The sequence below is a fragment of the Haliotis rubra genome, unplaced genomic scaffold (genome assembly GCF_003918875.1).
Source record: "Haliotis rubra isolate DU_JTF1 unplaced genomic scaffold, ASM391887v1 Scf74, whole genome shotgun sequence".
NCBI lineage: Eukaryota > Metazoa > Mollusca > Gastropoda > Lepetellida > Haliotidae > Haliotis > Haliotis rubra.
This window is the reverse complement of record NW_025767457.1, coordinates 394359-415193: the sequence shown is the minus strand read 5'-3', so window position 1 is coordinate 415193 and position 20835 is coordinate 394359. Positions and strand designations below refer to the sequence as shown.

At 38.3% G+C, this 20835-nt stretch overlaps 1 protein-coding gene and 1 long non-coding RNA gene across 2 annotated transcripts; both read right to left on the bottom strand.

The window, feature by feature from the left end:
• Window positions 1-1002: 1002 nt before the first annotated feature.
• Window positions 1003-3182, bottom strand: LOC124259883. The gene has a single exon (XM_046694104.1). It carries the CDS (start codon window positions 3124-3126, stop codon window positions 2197-2199), a length of 930 nt encoding a protein of 309 aa, XP_046550060.1. The 5' UTR covers window positions 3127-3182; the 3' UTR covers window positions 1003-2196.
• Window positions 1003-19110, bottom strand: LOC124259884. The gene is made up of 3 exons (XR_006893944.1): window positions 19099-19110; window positions 13490-13495; window positions 1003-1107 (listed from the first exon to the last, which is right to left on the bottom strand). It is a non-coding gene; the product is annotated as an uncharacterized LOC124259884 (long non-coding RNA).
• Between the last annotated feature and the right edge of the window lie 1725 nt (window positions 19111-20835).

The window sequence follows — 20835 nt, the reverse complement described above, 5'->3', positions numbered from 1 at the left end:
GAACCTGCAGCACGCAAGGTCTATCAAACAGCAAACAAGAACTGTGTCTGTGTGGAACAATGTGGTCTTATTGTTAATCCAAAGTATCCACACCTTGGTGCTAGCCCTGATGGTTTGATACAGACTGATGATGGACATACTGGTGGTGTTCTTGAGATAAAGTGTCCTGCACGCTGTGACTGGAAATGGATGGAGCCCAAGGAGTGTGCCAAGGATCCTAGATTCTACTGTTCCCTAGATGAGAATGACCGTGTTCGTCTTAAAAGGTCTCATAGATATTATTACCAAATTCAGGGTCAAATGGCTATTACTGAAAGACTGTGGTGTGATTTCATGATTTGGACTTTGAATGGGTGGACTGTTGACAGAATCAGATTTGATGAAAAAGTCTGGAATGACATGCTGCCCCAGTTGAACAAATTTTACCTGACTAATGTAATTCCAGAATTATTCTCAAGAAGAGTGAAAAGGGGTATTCCACTGTATAATTAAATAAGATTTCAAGTGTTCCTATAAATGTATCAGTGATTGCCTGTGCTGACCAGTTCACATTCATTGTTGAAACAGTATGGCAATGTTTAATGAAAAAGAGTTCATGCTTGCTTGAAAAGTGTTTGAATACACAAGGTGAAAATGACAAGTGCATATTTCTAGAATGTTTGCCTAAAGTTCTCAAAAGAGTGTTTGAATTAAATGTAGCATGTGCAGAATACCAATCCACTGAGTAGGTTCAAGTGCTTGAATATAACCAAATATAAATATTTTTTCCTATTGTACATTTACAGTGAAAGCAAGTACCATGAAATCACTTACACTATGACACAAGAAACAGACTTGTCTGTAACTAAATTGCTTCATCCCTTGTATTTAAGTGCTTTTATTCTGCATGCTAAATGTTCTTAAAATCTTTTGCCATCTTATTTGATGGCTTATAATAATTATCAGCTTTGAAGATCAATTAGTAGTGTTTTTAAATATGTATATATAACAAAAACACAAACAGATCACTAAAATTATTTTATTGGTGAACTGATAACTGTGTGCAGATCAATACTGACTCACTTTCAACAACATGGATAGCTGTTTAACAGCTAGAGAGATAATATACTTATGGAACTTCCTGAACCATTCAGTGCTACAGAGTCAAGTGAAATCTTTCTTGTAGTATTGAGGCCTCTGTACCAGTATATATGTTGTAAAGACAAACGTTAATAATATGAAACATCACAATTTGGTATTTGCATATGGATACCTAGAGCATCACTAAAACCTGCCACAACTGAAAACGCACTACAAAGTAGTTTTGCTAAATTATCTCCCTTTAAGGTTAACTGTTCACAGTTCACATCCTTTCATAACTGGTGCATTGTATAATAAAAATAAAGAAAGGCACATTTTCAAGCACACTATTATTTCAGTATTTAACACATTTGTCAATATTACATTTGTTGAATGACATGCTCTACCAATAAAGCTACAAATTTGTCAGCTTTATAGTAATGTTCTAATGGCATTCACATACTACAGATAAAGCAAAAAAAATAGGTTTCTTGTAAAAAATGTAAATGTTCTTATTGACAATATATACCTGTGTGTCATTGTACATATGATGGACAATGCGGATGTTGTGTAAAACAACTTACCTGACACTGCATTCAGACAATGTGTCAAGACAGGAATTAATATATTTGTGAATGTAAATAAATATAGAATCTTCGTATTTGTTTTGTCAATTATTAGCAACAGTGATCATCTACTGATCAATAATGATCACTGAGCAGTGATGCTCTATTATCTATACCTATCTATAAGTTCTGTTAGACACCTACTCACAACCAACACCTGACCTAACAAGTTAGTTAATAGTAGTAGTTAATCCAGTTGCAGTGGAGTGAGTACAGCTAACAGAACAGGGCTTGAGGTAATAATTAGTAGCTTGTAATAACAGGGGGTTACCTGACCGTTATCAAAATATTCCTAAGCGTTTCAAAGAGACCAAAGTGAAAAATGTCTGAAAAATATGTTGCAGGCCTAATGAAGGTCTAAAAAAAGGCTGACTATGTCAAACAAACTAAAATAATTCACCAAGTCATTATGTTTAAGTTTTTTTAAGTCTTCTAACATTTCAAGAAATAATCTGCAAATCATTGAAGTTACATGTACTCCGAACCCCGAACAAATTCATTCAAATTTATATCATTTAAGAACAAGAGGTGGTTGCAAATTTGTCAAACAAACACATATATGCCATATTTTTGTTACCTGGGAAGCCATTGTGATGGGAATAGTACCTTGTAAGATGCGAAAGTTTTTAATTCGTTCCATTTGCCGCTCAACATGAATCCTCAAACTGGCAATTTTCTTGGTTACATTCACCTCATGTTGAGTCATTTGTTGCTTTTTAGTTTTAAATGGGGGAATGATTAGATCAATACCTCTAGGTGTAGTAAAATCAGAGATGAGAAAACCTTTGTCTGCCATGATAGCATCACCTTCCTCACACAATTCAACAAGGCCACTAAGTTTGGTGATCTGTTTGTCACTGATACTACCACAATACAAATCTGAAGAAAATGTTACAACACCAGCTGGACTTATCCCAATCAAAGCCTTGTAGGTCATATGTGACTTATAGTCACTGTATAAAAGTGACTGTAGCTGAAGTGAACTAGGTGTCTCTGTCCATATCTCTGTGCAATCTACGACAACTCTAGTGGTTGGGTAATTTGTACTAAATGAATCTGGCATTGTTGCATTAACATTCTCCCTACTTGGCCATTGCACCAAAAACGAGAGTTGAACATACAAATAGTCAAACCACTTGTTGCAGAGTCTGCCGCATGTTGCACGTGAAATTCTAAATCTGTATGCCAAATCATCTAGTAACAGTCCTAATCTCAATCTCATTAGAATCATGAAAAATTCATCTATCTGCCTCAAAGCATGTGGTCTCCCACCATCAGATGTGTCAGAGTAAACCTGCTCATCATCACACATTTCATCAAACAAAGCCTCAAATGTTGATGAATCTGGAACTCCAGTGTAGAACATAACACTTTCATCAGAGCACCTGATATCCTCATAGGTCAATGTTGGTTTGTCAACTTGAATACCAACACTGTGCATCAATGAATCATATGTTTGAGTGCTTGCATTGCAATAGATAATTTCATTGTCAAATGTCTGAGCTCCAGCTGATGTAACAGGTTCCGAAAATGTTTGGGTACATTTATTCACAGAGAGACTGGTCAACATTTGGGAACCACAGTAGTCATGGTGACTAAGGGAACGTTCAAGTCTTGATAAAAGTCCTGCAGGAGAATCTGATTTCTCTGCTGACACATCACACATACTTGTATCCTCCATATGCAAAGCAATCTCATTAACATCATCAATATCCATGTTCTCACCAAGACCATGATCCAAATCGGTCTCACATGTAGTTCCATGGACAAGATGGGACACATTCTGTAAAAGAAGATAAAATGATCACCAATCAACTCTCATTTTTTATTTGGAAATGTATGCAGTAATCAGGGGAAAATGTCAACTAATTTTCCAGAATTTAGAAAATAATAATGACATGAAGGAATTAAAACCGTTTTTTGCAATGCCAATGTTTGGATGGATTCATTGAAAGGAATAAGGTTACCAACTTACCAATATTGTTCTAATAACATGCACGTAATTATTTCATATTTCATTTGGAATTCACATAATAAAGTCAAATTTATCTCAATTCTTGATCTGTATGTGTACTAGTCTACATGATACGATACGACTAACCTCCTAAGCCTTGCTTTATCACTTTGATGGATAATACGAAATACCATCTGCTTTTAAGCTAAATTTTTTCACAAACAATCTTACCGAAAGTTTGAATGTCTTCTTTGGGAAAACAGTTGGCAAGGATGAAGCTTACTCGGTCCCTCCCGCCGTAAAAGTGTTCCGAGCATAATCTGGTGCTGTCATTTCTTGTGTATTTGAAGTTGGAACGGACAAGCTTGCATCTTTGAATCCAAACCCTTCTCAGTCGTATATCTGCAGGGAATCCTGCATAGTGATCTTCCGGCCATTCGCAAATTTCTTACAATGATTACTACAAATACAACAGTATCGCTGTTTTGACAGCATTCTTGACATTTGCCGCACTGGCGCGACACTTCCCGGAAGTAGATACGCGTTGACCAGCACATGCGCATTATCATAGGCCTGCTCCAAACAACGGAATATATATCTTGTGAGAAGGACTTCTCCGACAGGGAAAATTACAGCAATGGAACATCACATTTACGTGTGTGACATTTCCTTTCGGAATCTGGGTTTATGGATCGTCAATCTAAACAGGCCAATCAAGACGAATTTCACAAAAGGCACGGAGGTCCAACATGTCTATGGTATACTCAGAGAACGCATCCGCCTGTGCTATCCGGCCATAATCGCTACACGATAAATGCTATTTTTCATTTCATGTCTCAAAGAATATAATTTTAAATGGCGTTGTTTGTTGTCGTGTACGTTTGTGTTAATGAAACAAATGTGGACAACTTTAATTTTATGTATGGCGTTATTACAGCAAAGGCTGAACGGAAGGAGACATAACATGGTTCAGGCACTGTGAGACTATTAAGAAAGGTCACATGCAGTGCAATAATATTCCAGTTATGTACTGCCAAATAATATTTTACAGTAGTGATGCGACAGCTGAACAGACTTATGAAATTACGAGTTGGTTCGTGTAGCGTATTTGGCTGTGCTCCAGGAGAGATAAAGTGCTATTCTGTTGGGACAGCTAGGGACACTTGCAAGGACAAAGGGGCTGCTCATCGCCCTTTTGTTCACCACTCACAAGATTTGCCAACACCGCAGACAAAGCGTAACTGATACTGGTAGCAAGAGCGAGTGCAGCTTAATAAGCCATGTTAGCTTGCGCAATACTGCTTTCTTAGTCAGGTGATGGTAAGAATAATGAGGTCACGTGAACGTTGATTTCAAACGTACTAAAATGTGTGAAAATGAAATTACATGAACCAAGTAATTCACATGATGGAAACAAATGATCATCTTGCCTGAGCGCATGTAACATGAAATTGTATGAACCGTTCATATACATACCCCCGAAATCCGGTATGATACATAAATATCTATAAGTGTGTAAAAATTTGCAAATTTGAAAATTTACATGTTTCCAACCTGAGTAAACTCGGAATCGGAAATGTCAGCACCCATTGAAATTCAAAGGAATGCATCGGAAATATTGTATGATCATGTATTTACTGGGGTATCTGTTTTGCAATTCATGTTTGTAAATACCTGACAATCCGGTCATGGCATACATGAATGAGGTACTTGTGCATACGAAAATGTACGATGAGCATATGTTTCAATAGTATAGATTCATATGAAATATATGCCCGAAATTAGGAAATATCTGAAAACATACGTAAATCCGGTCATGGCATGTATTTCCTACTGTATTTACGTTTATTTCAATGGTGTACTATCCGGCTTTTGGTGCTATGGTAGCAGCAAACAACATAAATGTACATTTTGTGAAAATTGTATTCCCTTCTTGTCAGTAAAAAATATATCCATATATCAAGTATTAAAAAAAATAAGTTATCACTGGATACATTTGTAAAAATATTGAGTGATATTTTCAAGACAGAAAAGTTTATTGCCAGTAAGAATCAAAACATATTACAATTTGACAGAAAATGGTCATCTCTACTGCACACATTCCCAGCTTAATGAAGATTCCAATATGTGTAATGCCAACCCATATGAATTTCTGTTTTACGGTGTAGAAGTGTTGTTGCATCATGTACTTTGTATATTTGTATCTACTGATTTTGAATGAATAATAAAAAAAAAAAATTAAATATAAAAATGTATTCCTTTTTTATGTGTCCCCGACTGCCTTTGACCTCGCTGCTGCTGCTGCGGTATTGCTACATTTCCCAAGCTCGAAAGTATTAGGGATGGTGTACTGAACACAGTTTGGAGGATTTAGACTTCTTTTCCTTCATGAGAGGATTTCTCACTATGAAAGAAACAAGGTGTATTTTTATCTCTGTCGACACCAGTCAACCAGAAGCTTTAACTGCTGTGCCATGATTGATAAAGCCTACATTTGCAAATCAGCTTGTAACACATCACTGCTACAACATGTCACGCGTCATTTGAAAGGTCTCATTCTACTGTTGATAGATATATGAGAGATATTTTTATCATATCAAATAATACAAGGCACCCGTGAAGAGCCACCTCCTCGTGGTGGGTGCTGGGTAACGCTAAGCGCTCTTCGACCCCCCGTTGTGGACCCGGGGGTATATTTGGTCCACCAACCCGTTTGCCGTGGGTTGCGCCCCTGTGTCGGTGGAGGACGGGATTCTGGTGGTTGAGGGCACTGGGAGCCTGGAACCGTGTTCCTTTTGCCCAACACACCACTTTGGCCCTTACTTCACCTAGACGGGTGGTAGAACTGGCCCGGTTCTATCAATCGGCTGGTCACGCCAAGCCCTGTGCATGGTGACTATGTTTGCACAATACGATATCATTGGGTTTTGGTTATTTTGATCTACATTGTACTAATTTTTGATAAATTTAAATTGCCTAGAGTCCTATGCCAGAAGGCGGTGGCTCATGGGCCAATCTGGTGGTATTAGATCTCTGAAATCTGTGATTTTTGGGAATGATATCATCGGCCGAACCAGCCTGGCATTTATTCTTTTAGTTTTTCATGGCTTTTCATGTCTTTATCTCTGGAGTATAACACCCCTGTATCCCTGGTGTAAGCATCTAGGAGATCCGGTGCTATTCGACACTGTCCTTGTTGACACTCCGTGGTGGGTGGGGAGCAGGGGTGCCGAATCTATTTACACTTATCATGGATCCCACTCCATCTGGTTCATTGCGAAACGAAAAAAGCGACGTTTCGAACATGTTGATGACCCTTCAAAACTGTTTCTTCGAATTCTGACTCATGGGCTCGTTTCCTTGTGTTTGAGGCAACTGATTTTCTGCCTATAAAACTAAATCCTTTTGCGATATCTAAGGCTGTTTCTGGATTTTGTGGAGATGTTAAGAACGTCACCCGTCTCCGTAGTGGTTCACTTCTGGTGGAATGTGCACGGAGACAGCAGTCTCTCAATCTTTTGTCCATCAAAACTTTTGCCAATATTGAGGTTGCTGTGTCTGTGCACAGAACATTAAATTCATGTCGAGGAATCATTCGCGACAGAGCTCGCTGTTTGTTCGACATGTCAGAGGATGATATTGCTGCAGAGCTTGTAGATCAAGGTGTAACCGCTGTAAAACGTTTCGCCGTCAAGAGAGAGGGTACCCTTGTGAAAACTAATACCTATCTCTTGACGTTTGCCCGTGCATCTTTTTCCACAGTCAATTAAGGCAGGATACTTTAATATCGGAGTGGATGTGTATGTCCCCAGTCCACTCCGGTGTTATAAATGCAAGAAATTTGGTCATGGGTCCAACTCTTGTCGTGGCTCTGTGGTGTGTCATCGCTGTGGTGGCAATCATGAAAACACAGACTGTGACCAAGAGTTTAAATGTGCAAACTGTTCTGGTCCACATGACTCTTCATCCAAATCCTGTCCCGTTTGGCAAACGGAATCAAAAATAATGAAGCTAAAATGCGAAAATAACATCCCATACCTTGACGCTAAAAAACTCTTTAAAATTGAGAATTCGACCCCATTACATCTGTCATACTCTGCTGCAGTAACTCGGTCTGTAGTGACATCCTCTGTTACCTGTCAAACAGATCTGACTTGGGTCAAGTCAGAGAAGCCCATGAATTCTGCTTCAGTCTTACCATCGACATCCCGAGCCACTCAATCTCCATCTGCCTCTCAGGATTCATCTGGATCTCAGACTTCATCTGGCTCTCAGTCTTCATCAGACTCTCAGACTAAGACTCAGCCAGAGACATCACAAGCGTCAGCTAAACAGTCTAACACTGGTCATTTGCCCCAAAAGAAAGCGAAAAAATTAAACAGGAAACAACAATTACCAACTGTCCCAATACCTTCAGAGGTTCCTTTTGACAACCCCTTTGAACCTCTAGATATGGAGGTGTCACCGTCCTCTCAGGACACACGGAGGAGCTCCACTTCCTCATATTCACGCGGAAGATCACCAATTGAAGCACCATGACTCAATTGTCCACTTTAATTCAATGGAATTGCAGAGGACTCAAAAAATAATTTCAACGAGATTCAATTACTAACACAGGATTTTCAACCGTCAGCTATATGTCTCCAAGAGACATATCTAAAACATATAGATAACTCTATTCTGAGACGGTATAGTGATTATCCCTCTTTCTCTCCTCCAGGAGACAAAGCAACTGGAGGTGCTTCCATTTTGGTACGGCAAGGGATAATACACAGCCCTGTCCATCTTAGTACAAATCTTCAAACTGTTGCTGTTCGCATCACCCTGCATATTGCATTGACCCTGTGCAGTTTATACATTCCTCCCTCTTCTGATATTAGACAGTCGGATCTTAAAAACCTATATGACCAGCTTCCGAAGCCATGCCTCATCATGGGCGATATGAACGGTCACAACCCACTTTGGGGAAGTGACCATACTAATACAAAAGGTAAAATCCTTGAGGAATTCGTTTCTGAAAATAATCTATGTATTTTTAATGACTCAGCCACTTATTTACATCCAGCTACGGGAACATATTCTTCCCTGGATCTATCACTCGCCGATTCCAACGTATATAATGAATTTGAATGGGGGGGTACATCATGACCTATGTGGGGGTGATCACTTCCCCACCATTTCTCAAAGCGGTCAACCCTGGTGATGATCCGCCTTTATGACGACGGAATTTTGCCAGGGCTAACTGGTCATTATATCAGACACTATGTACTGATCACTTAAAACATGACATTTTTGCGAACAGCGAAGATCCTATACAGTTATTTTCAGATATACTGAACAACATTGCTGACCAAACTGTACCAAAGTCCTCTGCAATTCCACACATTCGTAAGCCATGGTTCAATAATGAATGTAAACAGGCCAGAGAGTGTAGGAAGAAAGCTGAAAAGTATTGTCGCCGACATCCTACTGTCCATAATCTAGACAAAGTTAAAATTTTAAATGCTAAGGCTAGACGTGCTTTTAAACAAAATAAGCGTCAGTCTTGGCGAAATTATGTTTCTAAAATAAATTCACGCACACCTATGTCAAAGGTGTGGAACATGATTCAAAGAATAAAGGGCAAAGGTTCTAAATCTACTGTTCACCATCTGAAGGATGGTGATAATTTATTAACTAATAAAACTGACATTGCCAATAAACTTGGTGAAACTCTCGCCAAGCACTCATCTTCATCCAATTATGTCCCTGAGTTTCAAAAGTTTCAGAAACAACAAGAGAAGAAACGGTTAAATTTTAACTCAGACAGTGGTGAAGATTATAATGAATTACTTTCACTACATGAGCTACATACCGCCCTTGGGCAAGCTCATGATACAGCAACAGGGGCTGACGATATCCACTATCAGCTCCTGAAGCATTTGCCCGAACCATGTTTGGAAACATTGCTAAATATTTTTGATTCAATATGGACTTCAGGGAATTTCCCAACTTCATGGCGTAATGCCATTGTCGTCCCTATTCCAAAACCCGGCCGGGATCATACTGATCCATCGAATTACAGACCAATCTCTTTAACGAGTTGTGTCTGTAAAACCATGGAACGAATGGTAAATAATAGACTAACATGGTATCTTGAAACCAATAACCTTATAACCAATATTCAATGTGGTTTCAGGAAAAACCGTAGTACCATTGATCATCTGGTACGACTAGAATCCTTTGTTAAAAATGCAATAGTAATTAAACAACATGCCGTATCGATATTTTTGATCTCGAGAAAGCGTACGATACCACCTGGAAGCATGGCATTTTAAAGGATTTACATGATTTTGGTTTGAGGGGTCGTTTACCTCTTTTTATATCACACTTTTAACCGACAGGCAATTTCAAGTCCGAATGGGTTCATCCCTGTCTGACAATTATAATCAGGATCAGGGTGTGCCACAAGGCAGTATTTTGTCTGTCACATTGTTTAGTATAAAGATAAATAGTTTATCAAAAGTTTTTAATGATTCAATTGATGGATCATTATTTGTGGATGATTTTAATATCTCTTGTCGCGGTAAAAATATGCATACTATTGAACGACAACTGCAGTTCTGTTTAAATAAAATAAATAAATGGTGTCTTGAGAATGGCTTTAAATTTTCTAACTCCAAAACTAATTGTATACACTTTTGTAGGAAATATAAGCCTCATAAGGACCCAGAACTATTTTTAAATGGTATTCTCATTAAAGTTGTAAAAGAGGCCAAGTTCTTGGGTCTAATTTTCGACTCCCATTTGACTTTCCTTCCACATATCAAATCCCTAAAAACTAAAAGCCTGAAGGCACTCGATTTATTGAAAGTCGTTTCTAATTCAAAGTGGGGAGGGGACCAAACTACCCTCCTATTCCTATATAGATCACTGGTCCGCTCGAAGCTTGATTATGGCTCCATCGTATATGGTGGAGCCTGTAAAAGCAACCTAAAACTATTAGATTCTGTCCACCACCAAGGTCTGAGACTTTGTCTTGGGTCATTCAGAACATCTCCTATTGATAGTCTCTACGTCGAGGCAGATGAACCATCTCTTACCCAACGCCGTATAAAATTATCATTACAATATATTACCAAACTATATTCTAACGAGTCTAATCCTGCATTTCACAGCATCTTTAATCCTCTTTATGAGCATTTGTACAACAAGAAATCTTCTTTTGTTCCGCCTCTTCGGCTCAGGATTAAGCCATTCATTACTGCTGGCGGCATTGAGCTGGAAAATATAGCTCCTTCCCGACTTCTTTCTTCTCCTCCTTGGCAATTGGTTAGACCACAAGTTGACCTTACACTAACATCGTTTAAAAAATCAGAAACTAATGACTTGCAATATAAACAAGAATATAATCAATTAAAAAGTAAATATAATACATATAAATCCTTATTTACAGATGGGTCCAAGGATGGTGGCGCGGTTGCTTGTGCCACTGTCATTGGGTCCAAAACAATATCTTCCAGATTACCCAATGACAGTTCAATTTTCACAGCAGAAGCAAATGCAATACTAACAGCTCTTAAATATATTAATACCGTAAATATAAACAATATATCATCTTTTCATATTCTCTTTCGTGTCTTCAGGCTATTAAAAATCTTTCTTGCAAACATCCACTTTTATTAGAAATTATTGAATTGTACAATGAACTTGCTACTGGCCAATGCGACATCGTCTTTTGTTGGTTACCCAGCCACGTTGGCATCTCTGGGAACACAATGGCTGATCTTGCTGCTAAGGCAGCACTCAACAAATCTGTGACACCACTTCTGATTCCATACTCTGATTACAAAGCTAGCATTAGCACTTACATCCGTGATCTGATGCAGAAGAAGTGGGACACCCAAGTAGGTATTAATAAATTACATGCAATAAAACCCTACATTGGTTACACCTACATGGGTTGTCAGTCCAGATTTGAGGAGGTCATTATAAGACGATGTCGTATTGGCCACACAAGATATACTCATGAGTACCTATTAAAAGGTGAGGATCCTCCGTTTTGTATCCCTTGTGATGAAAGAATCACGGTCAAGCATGTCCTGCTTGACTGTGTTGAATATTCTATCACAAGGGATATCTATTTCAAATTCCAAACGATGAAGGATCTTTTTAGTACTATAAGTTCTCATTTAATTATTGCATTTTAAAAAAAATTAGATTTGTTAACAGATTTGTAAATAGATACATATTTTATTATTGGTAGTTTAGATTAGTAACTGAGATTGTTAGTGGCTGTACCCTCAAAGGGGGTTGAAGTAGCGTAAAATTATTGTCCTCCTGAGAGGGTACGTAAGTCCCAAAACTTTCAAAGTTAACTTTTTGCTTACCCGATTTTTAAACGTAGTATATTTGTTCATTTAAATTTTGGCTAAACTTGTCCTACAATCGCCAGCTGCTGAAGGGATGGTGTAAATCCAACTAGGGTCCATGCAGGTAGCAAAAGTAATGTAAGTCCCCATGGTTCCTAGTATGGTGATCTACCTTCAGTTGTTGGCGATCTATAGCCTGTTTTTATATTGTATTGTCTTCGTAAATAAAATAGTTTTACATGTTCATGCTAGTTTTAGACTCCATCTGTGATACTCTAGTTATTTTACAGTCCTGCGATGACTGATTATTTAGCAACTTTAATTAATTGTTTATTTAAAACATTTATCGTTACTATATGGCTGAAATATTGCCGAGGTGACGTCAAATTCTAACTCACTCACTCACTCACTCAAATAATACAGCCACAACTTAAATCTGATTATAGCTAATGAAAATGCGAGATAAACCATTGATGAAGCAAAAGCTGCGGCGATTTTTCCCAATTGTAAGATATTATAATATCCTCTTACCTATTTCTTATATATTTTCATGTTAACCTAATCGGACAAAATACTATTAAATATTCTAAATACGTTGTTTGGTTTGCTTAATTCCCAATAACAGTGGCTTTCCGCTTGGTAAGATGAGACGACACTTGCAAATACCTCTCTTTTACCGAAGTTTCTATGAATAATACCCGAGAAGATTCATTTGATGTTGGGCATTGTTTGAAAGCTCTGAACATCAATAACATTACCGTTACCTTGCCTGGAGTATTTTAGCACTTGTAACAAATGACGTAAAGATTAGTTCTTTCTCCATCTGCTATAAGGATAGTGACTGGTCAAGAACTTGATCTAAGGCAACCAATCACATTACAGCAATAGATACCGACAACTTTTAGATTGAAAGCTTTGAGTTAAATCGTCTTATCATCAACTTTATAATCAAATTACTACCTGTACTTAAAAATGTAACATAGCTGATGTATTGTGCTGGGTTGCGACCTGTGACCAACACGAAAGATCGCACGGAAAGATGAAAATAGTATCTTAGATGTAAGTTTGGCAACTTTTATAATTTTAACATAAATAAACATTTTTCAAAACATACTTATTTTGCTCTTTGGCAATTCCGATGTGAACCCGCTGCCGAAGCATGTGGACAAAATTTCATATTTTTCAGCAACAATGCGAAAATTGTTAATAACTTTATATCTTTATAACAAATTTGGTGCACTAAAATGTAATATGTGTTGTTTGACATGGAGAAAAGTGGTAGGTTTATTAAATGAGTTTATTAAATGACAGGTAGGTTCCTAAAGATACATATCATTTAGATATGAATTTGGTCCGACCTGACGTGTCTGGGGACTTTTGATGTCTTGGCGGGTTTAATGGGTTAATATACTTGACATATGCGTGTTTTATTAGGAAAATGATCCCGTTACAGTGTAACCCACAAGAGGTTTAGCATCGTAACTTAGTACCTTTAAAACCATCACCTACATTTCAAATCATCAGCTGGCACCATACGCACCAGCTTCAGAACACAACACTGCTAATCGGAGAACGTTCACACATTCAAACAATTCCTCACCCACTTCAGAGATATATTGATAAAAACCTTCCCAATTAAAGTTGCACCGGTGACATTACGGTGGTTAATGGTATTATTGCTCGTCTAGATGGTCTGTAACTCACCAGTCTGTGGGTATTGTATTCAGAGACACCAGTGGCGAATTACGCAGCTCAAACACGCTCCATGTTCAGACTAATTCCTGTGAGAGCGCCATGTTTCCTGTTGGATTCCCATAACGTGATGTTTTGCTCTTAACTTTTTTCGCGGAACAGAATCATTCATGCCAAATTCTCTGAAATCCAATAATTGAGTTTTAACGCTTCCCTGGTGAAAGGAAAACCCTCCCCACTGACTTTCCTTTGGCCAAAATAGCGATGTTGATATTAAGTTTGTCGCGATCGATTTGGATCAATAGCATTCATTGTTGTGAAATAGACTGACGGCAATTCCGACTGAAATCAGCTCTAAAAAGTAAGAGAAGAGCAAACAGAAGAACAGTTGTGTGCATATTTTAAACAATGATCACTAACTACAATAAACAACGTTTATCGATGTGAGAAATACAAAAACGTCGTTCCTGTAATGAGAATAAGACGAATGTAGAGCTGGGGATTGGGGTATGAAGAACAGTCGCCATAGGTACGTGATTCTGTTCAAAACGGCGCAGCAATGATGTGGCCAATACCACATCAGCGTGACCTCCTATCTATTAGGATAAATGATGATGTAATGGCATGTAGCGGACCAATTCACAAATATTTCGTAGGGGATAGAGCGGAAGTACCTCCAATATCTAAATGCTGTCTTGCTACAGTCTTGCTAAGTGGCATAAGATCCAGATATGTTTTAATATTTCTGCTTTGAGCAAAGAGATAAGTGCAACACCAATTGATTTTCATCATCATCTTCATCACTATCATCATTATTGAGTTTACGCTGACTGTATACTATGTACAGGATACTCGTTTTCAATGCAAACGTTCTTTAACTTATTTTACAGCGTGCTCAATCGATACTGGATCTATATCCACAACAGAAGAGAAAATGTGTTCTGACAATGTGTATGTAGATCGTGATTAATGTGCATCTATATGTAAGGTAGCCGGAGCCAAAGAATCTACGGAGCCGGACAATCTACAATCCTTTCTTAAACATTGCAGAGCCTCTTACTCACACCACATTAATGGCAGTGAGAAAAACACTGAGCTATGGAACAATCACATTTGTGGCGGTGGGCAGTTAAGTTATAGAACTGCTCCGTCTTGCTGAGTGAAATCGATTCAAACCCTTAAATACACAACACACGTAAGCCAAGACAATTTCTCAGACGCCCTAAGGTGAAAACTCGAACCCTCTTTTTAGACTGATGAAGACAGAGAAATGTTGATGCTTATAGACAGAGGTTAGAACGAAAGTCAATGAATTCTGATTCTTGGTTTCTCGCCTCAATGTTGGAGAGTGTAGTCACAGAGGTACTTGGAGGAACCTGAGTAAAGACGGCGGGGAAAAGCGGTTGAGCTGAATGTAACACAACGCTTCGAAGGGCTGATCACAATTAATTACTTGCTGGGAAACCCACTTCCCTCTTTTAATGCTTTGTTTTTTGTTTTTGTTTTCCAGGCACTGCTTATCGGAACTCGTATACACCACTTTCCGGTCAATTTGAGTGAGTGAGTAAGTTAAGTTTTACGCCGCACTCAACAATATTCCAGCTATATGGCGGCGGTCTGTAAATAATCGCGTCTGGACCAGACAATCCAGTGATCAACAGCATGAGCATCGATCTGCGCAATAGGGAACCGATGACATGTGTCAACCAAGTCAGCGAGCCTGACCACCCGATCCCGTTAATCGCCTTTTATGACAAGAATGGGTTGCTGAAGACCTATTCTTCCCCGGATCTTCACAGGTCTCCGGTCAATTTGAAGTGGATTAGGTTTTAAAAGACTTAACTTTTTTTTAAAAGGCACAGGAGTACGCAGCAAGATGTTTAACCCCTACTGCCAATATCGCACCGGATCCTATGAGGTTATCTCAGGAACTGATTATATTTTGATTTTTTTTTTTCTAGGGTAGTGACTGTACTCTGTGTGGTAAGCTAGGGTAGTGGTTGTAGATTGTGGTAATATTGTGTTGATTATTATCCTTTACATTATCAGTGACTATGTGTCCCAGTCCACCCAGCTGTGAATGGGTACCTCGTAAGGATGGAAAAGCCACATAAACTCGGTGCGCCTAGTAGGCAGCAAGAGTTGTATGATCCCCAGGGAGTTGAGATTGAAAAAATACGATGTGCCGTTGTGATGGATATCCAATGATCGAGGGAAAACAAAGCGCCTTTGAGCAGTTGTACTGGATATCGGCGCTATACAAATGTTTGTATGCATGTATGTATTTTGCAACAAGTGATATTACATTAAAAAAGTCATATTCAACTCAATTTTGCAACAAGTGATATTACTGTAACAAAGTCATATTCAACTCTATCAAACGCAACTACAACAAGTCATATTTAGATAACGTATTCGGAAAGTAAGAAAAATGAACAGCAAAATAGTTGAAGCGGTCATATCTCTCTCACTTTCAAGGTTTTTGTTACTTTAAAATTGTAAAGTCGTGATCCAAATGCTTAAATATTCGAGATAATCTTTTATACTTGATTCAAGTAAACAATTCCATGCCTCTCTGCCACAGAAGCTTTTAGCTATACTTTTTAATCTCAAGAGAGTGGTTGTTGTTTACAAACTGGTTTACGAATTAGAATAATTAGAATAAGTATTTTGAAACCCTGGAGATTACAACTTTTACTGGCTCTTGTTGCCCATTGTTGATATCTAAAGACTGAAATAAATTACTTGTGAGAAATTGGTTTGGCGAAAACCCCTCGTTACAAACACAACCATGAATAATATGTGTGAACAACCTAGTTTTGAGTACATTGTTTCGCGAACATCTGGTGTCATCAGCGTTTTCAGTGATCAGTTCATTTAACTTTCGTCACTATTTTGCCTGTTCTGACCAATGGTTCTGAAACCAATGGACTGGCCCTGTCGTCATGAAAGAAAACCGAGAGTGGTTACTGGCCTGGCCCTGCCGCTTGATGTTAAACAGCACAGAAGTCCAATCATGTGAATATGTTTAAAATGGTTATAACGTCAACGATAACTCATAGACACTCACCCTTCACCTTCCAAGCCTTAAAGTAGATCCAAAGACATCAATCACTCACAACCATGATTAGTTTGTGTGAATAACCTAGTTTTGAGTACATGTTTTATCGCGAACTTCTCACATAGTCGCCGCTTTTCAGTGATCAGTTCATTCAACTTTCGTTACTGTTTTGCCGGTTACGACCAGTGTCATGACCAGTAGATCTGTTTCCGAAGAAAACCCAGACTGGTTACACTTTCTGGCCTTGACGTTTAATATTAAAGCAGCACTGTAGTCCCATCATGTGAAAGGGATTAACATGTATAATGTCAACATAGTTTCATTACACATTGACCCAACATTCAGCCTTCACCTTCCAAGCCTAAAAGTAAATCATCAACCACTCTTGCAATAATGCTTATGTTTCGACAGATAGTTGAGAGTGATTATGCCCTTGAAGTTTTATATTAGATTTAGTGTTAGCAGATGAACAGACAAGGCTAAGGTCTGCTGAAACATTTCAACAAGCAATTTCGCCAATAATTGAAAACTGAAGCACTTCGGGAAAAGGACTTTCAGCATAACATTGACATCATTTAATTGAATTGATGCTTCACATTTGACAATCGTTTCTCAAGTAGTCGTCATTATTTGGGTGCACCACTTGATCAGATGATGGACAATGCAAAACCTAACATATTAGAATGCAGTGCCCGTCGCTGTAATAGTTGAAATCATCCATCATCCAGTCACCATCCACAAATTTATTATTCTATGTTGGCAATGTCGACCGAAAGATAAGGTAAAGGCGCTCCGTCGCTTCCTTTGAGAACCACAAATCCATTATCTTCGTCTCTTGGGTTGTGCGTTTACCATCAAGAGAAGAAATTGTGCTCAATAAGAAATGAAAATAATGTGTTGCTGTTTCGGAGCCGACATGAGACGAAACCTGTGAACTCAAGTATAGAGGCTCCTTTTCAACCGAAGATTGGAAATATTTTGTGATTTGCTGGAGCTTTTTGCAACGAAGAATTAACATTTGATGAAATACAACTTTTACGAATTTCAACAGATCGTGAATATAAAGTAACTCTACGATTATTGCCAGAGCATCTTTAATTTAAACCGAAAACAAAAGTTTACAATGTTTGACCTTGGTGAATCACATTTGTTAATGACCTTGATGTTTAATCAGGTGTGCTTCTCCACGCATTGCCGACTGACACCCTAATTACAATAAATGGGTACATCAGTGGATCCCAGGAGATCAAGTATAGAGGCTCCTTTTCAACCGAAGAATCTTGTACATGTATCAAGATTGGAAGCATTTTGTGATTTGCTGGAGCTTTTTGCAACGAAGCATCAACATTTCATGTAATACAACTTTTACGAATTTCAGGAGACAACACATAGTGAATATAATGTAACTTTACGAGTATAGCTTATTTTTAAAAACATTTTAATTTCAACTGAAAGCCAAATAATTCCCGAATTGAAAAAGCCGATCGTTATGGATTACTTGACAAATGCATCAAAGTTTACAATGTTTTCCCTCGATGAATGACATCTGTTAATGACCTTGATGTTTAATCAGCTGTGCTTTATCTGTGCACTGCCTCGTAAGAGGCGACTAACGGGATCGGCTGGTCAGGCTCGCTGACTGGGTTGACACATGTCATCGGTTCCCAATTGCGCAGATCGATGCTCATGCTGTTGATCACTGGATTGTCTGATCCAGACTCGATTATTTACAGACCGCCGCCATATAACTGGAATATATAACTCACTTACTCAATGTGCACTGCCCATTGAAACCCTAATTACAATAAATGGATCTGATGGTACTGAACAAGTTTCTGCGCAATGGACCATGATTGGACCTCACAACCGAGGTCCATTAACAAATTTTTGTGTGTTAAACGCCAAATTCAGCCACATTATTGCTATCTCACGGGGGTCTGTAAATAATCAAGTCTGGACCAAACAAACCAGTGATTTACTTCATGCCCCTTGATCTACGCCACTAGGATGCATCGACCAAGCCAGCAAGGCTGACCATCCGGCGCCGTTATTCTCCTATTAGGACAATGTAGCTCTTCATGGATCCTACAACTGGAACACACATGCGAGTTTTCAGCTTCGTGAGCGAACATACTGCAAGCTGAAAGCATTGTGTAATATTAATATTAATATTTCCGAAAACATTATCTTCAAACATAAAGCTTGGTCGTTATCATTTCAGTATATCACCCAAATGACGATAATGTTAACAGCGAGAGAAAAGGCAGTCAGCATAAAACACTTTCTAACAACATTGTATTCTCAGTTCTCACGCGTCAGTTTCTATGCCTATCGCGTCCTTGAGGTTAAGAGTACAGTTTCAAATAGTATATTATTTTCTCACAGGCTTTATTGGGATTAACCTTCACTTTGAACAGTCATTATTTTTTCCTGAATGTTTTCCTGCTTTACAAACCAGTGTTAGCAACGTACACGTTGAGTTTCTTATCAAAACAACAACAGCCATCTTCGATTATCCAGAGTATTACATCCCCATTCTTTAATGATCAATACCCTGGATCAGTTCGTCGCCATCGCCACTCTCTTTTATCATAAGTCCCTGGTATGGTGATCTACCTTCAGTTGTTTGCGATCTATAGTCCATTTTTATACTGTATTGTTTTTCCCCTATAGTTAAAACGTTTTAGATTTAATTACTAGTTTTACAAACATATCTGTGATATTCTAGTTGTTTTACTGTCCTTCTTCGGCAGGTTTTTTATAATATACATATATTTCATTTCAATACCAAATGTTCTCGTCACGATATGGCTGAAATATTGCCGATGTGACGTTAAATATTAACTCACTCGCTCACTTTTATACTGTATTGTCCAAATATAAAATCCAATTTTAGAAAGAAATGCTAGTTTTATTTCTTGATACTGTGATATTCTAGTCGGTTTTACTGTCCTTCGATGACAGGTTTTTATAATTTACACAATTTATTTATGGTGAACTCTAAACTTGTTTTAGTCACGATATGGCTGAAATATTGCCGATGTGACTTTAAATTTCAACTCACTCACTCACTCACTCACTCTTTTATCATAAACCTTTTTTGTTCAACACCTTAAAGTCAACAACCAATCACAAGTCATCTTGTGAACGCAAGTTCGGCATGGATAAACATTCAAAATCGCGGTCACATCGATTTTGGCTGCGGTTGGACTATCTGGTGTTCCGTTTCACGTTAATGTCAGTGTTTCTTTGCGTTATAACAGCTACGGATCCTGGCGAACGTCTGGCAATATGCAATGTTGGAACTACAACAAATCCAAATCTCTTTCTTTATCACCTAAACACAAAAACCGCATGCCTTATTTCACAGAAAGTGTACTTTGTATTAGAGGTGCCTAGCCTTTTCGAAGGAGCCGCCATCTTGTTTACCCAAACCAGGATATAATTTTTCAACAGCGCCAACAACAGTTCAAAACAAGAACTGGAGTCATAAAGTCATCCTTTCTTAAACTGACGCATCTGAACTGAACATCGAGAAAGTAGAAGCGACAGAATCATGTCAGCTGTGTCAATTCATGTCCCTAATGGCAGTGTGGCGTTCATTTTGCAATGGCGGCATTGCACAGTGTTAATGGTAAATGACAGTCAGCATCATTCTTCCTCTAATACCCCACTTCTGTATCCTCCCGTAAAGCATCCTTGAAATCAAATTTGAGTGGCGACCGAATGTTCTCTTTGACAAGACGAGGCAATATGGGATTAATGATATTTTTAAATATCGAAAATTGAAGTATTATCAAAGTATGACTGCGATGTCAATCTATAAACTTTGTTCTTCACCAGACAGCCCTGAAACACACGGATATCTACAATATAAGCAGCAAATGGTTCTGTAAAACAGTGTCTACAGTGTAAGCACCTAACAGTCCTGCATATAGTCTACAGACACACAGAAGAAGACGAAAAATAGGGAAAATAGCTAGGCGGTAAAAAATGAAGCTTGAGACAAATATAATTTCCGTCTTCGATTACAGTGAGGTGTTTTTTAGTTACTGGAAATTCCGTCAAGTATTTCAAAGAGCCGGGTGATAC

Excerpts from the sequence above, each read along its gene's own strand:
- LOC124259883 (XM_046694104.1), bottom strand. The coding sequence starts at position 3,126 with ATGCACAGTGTTGGTATTCAAGTTGACAAACCAACATTGACCTATGAG.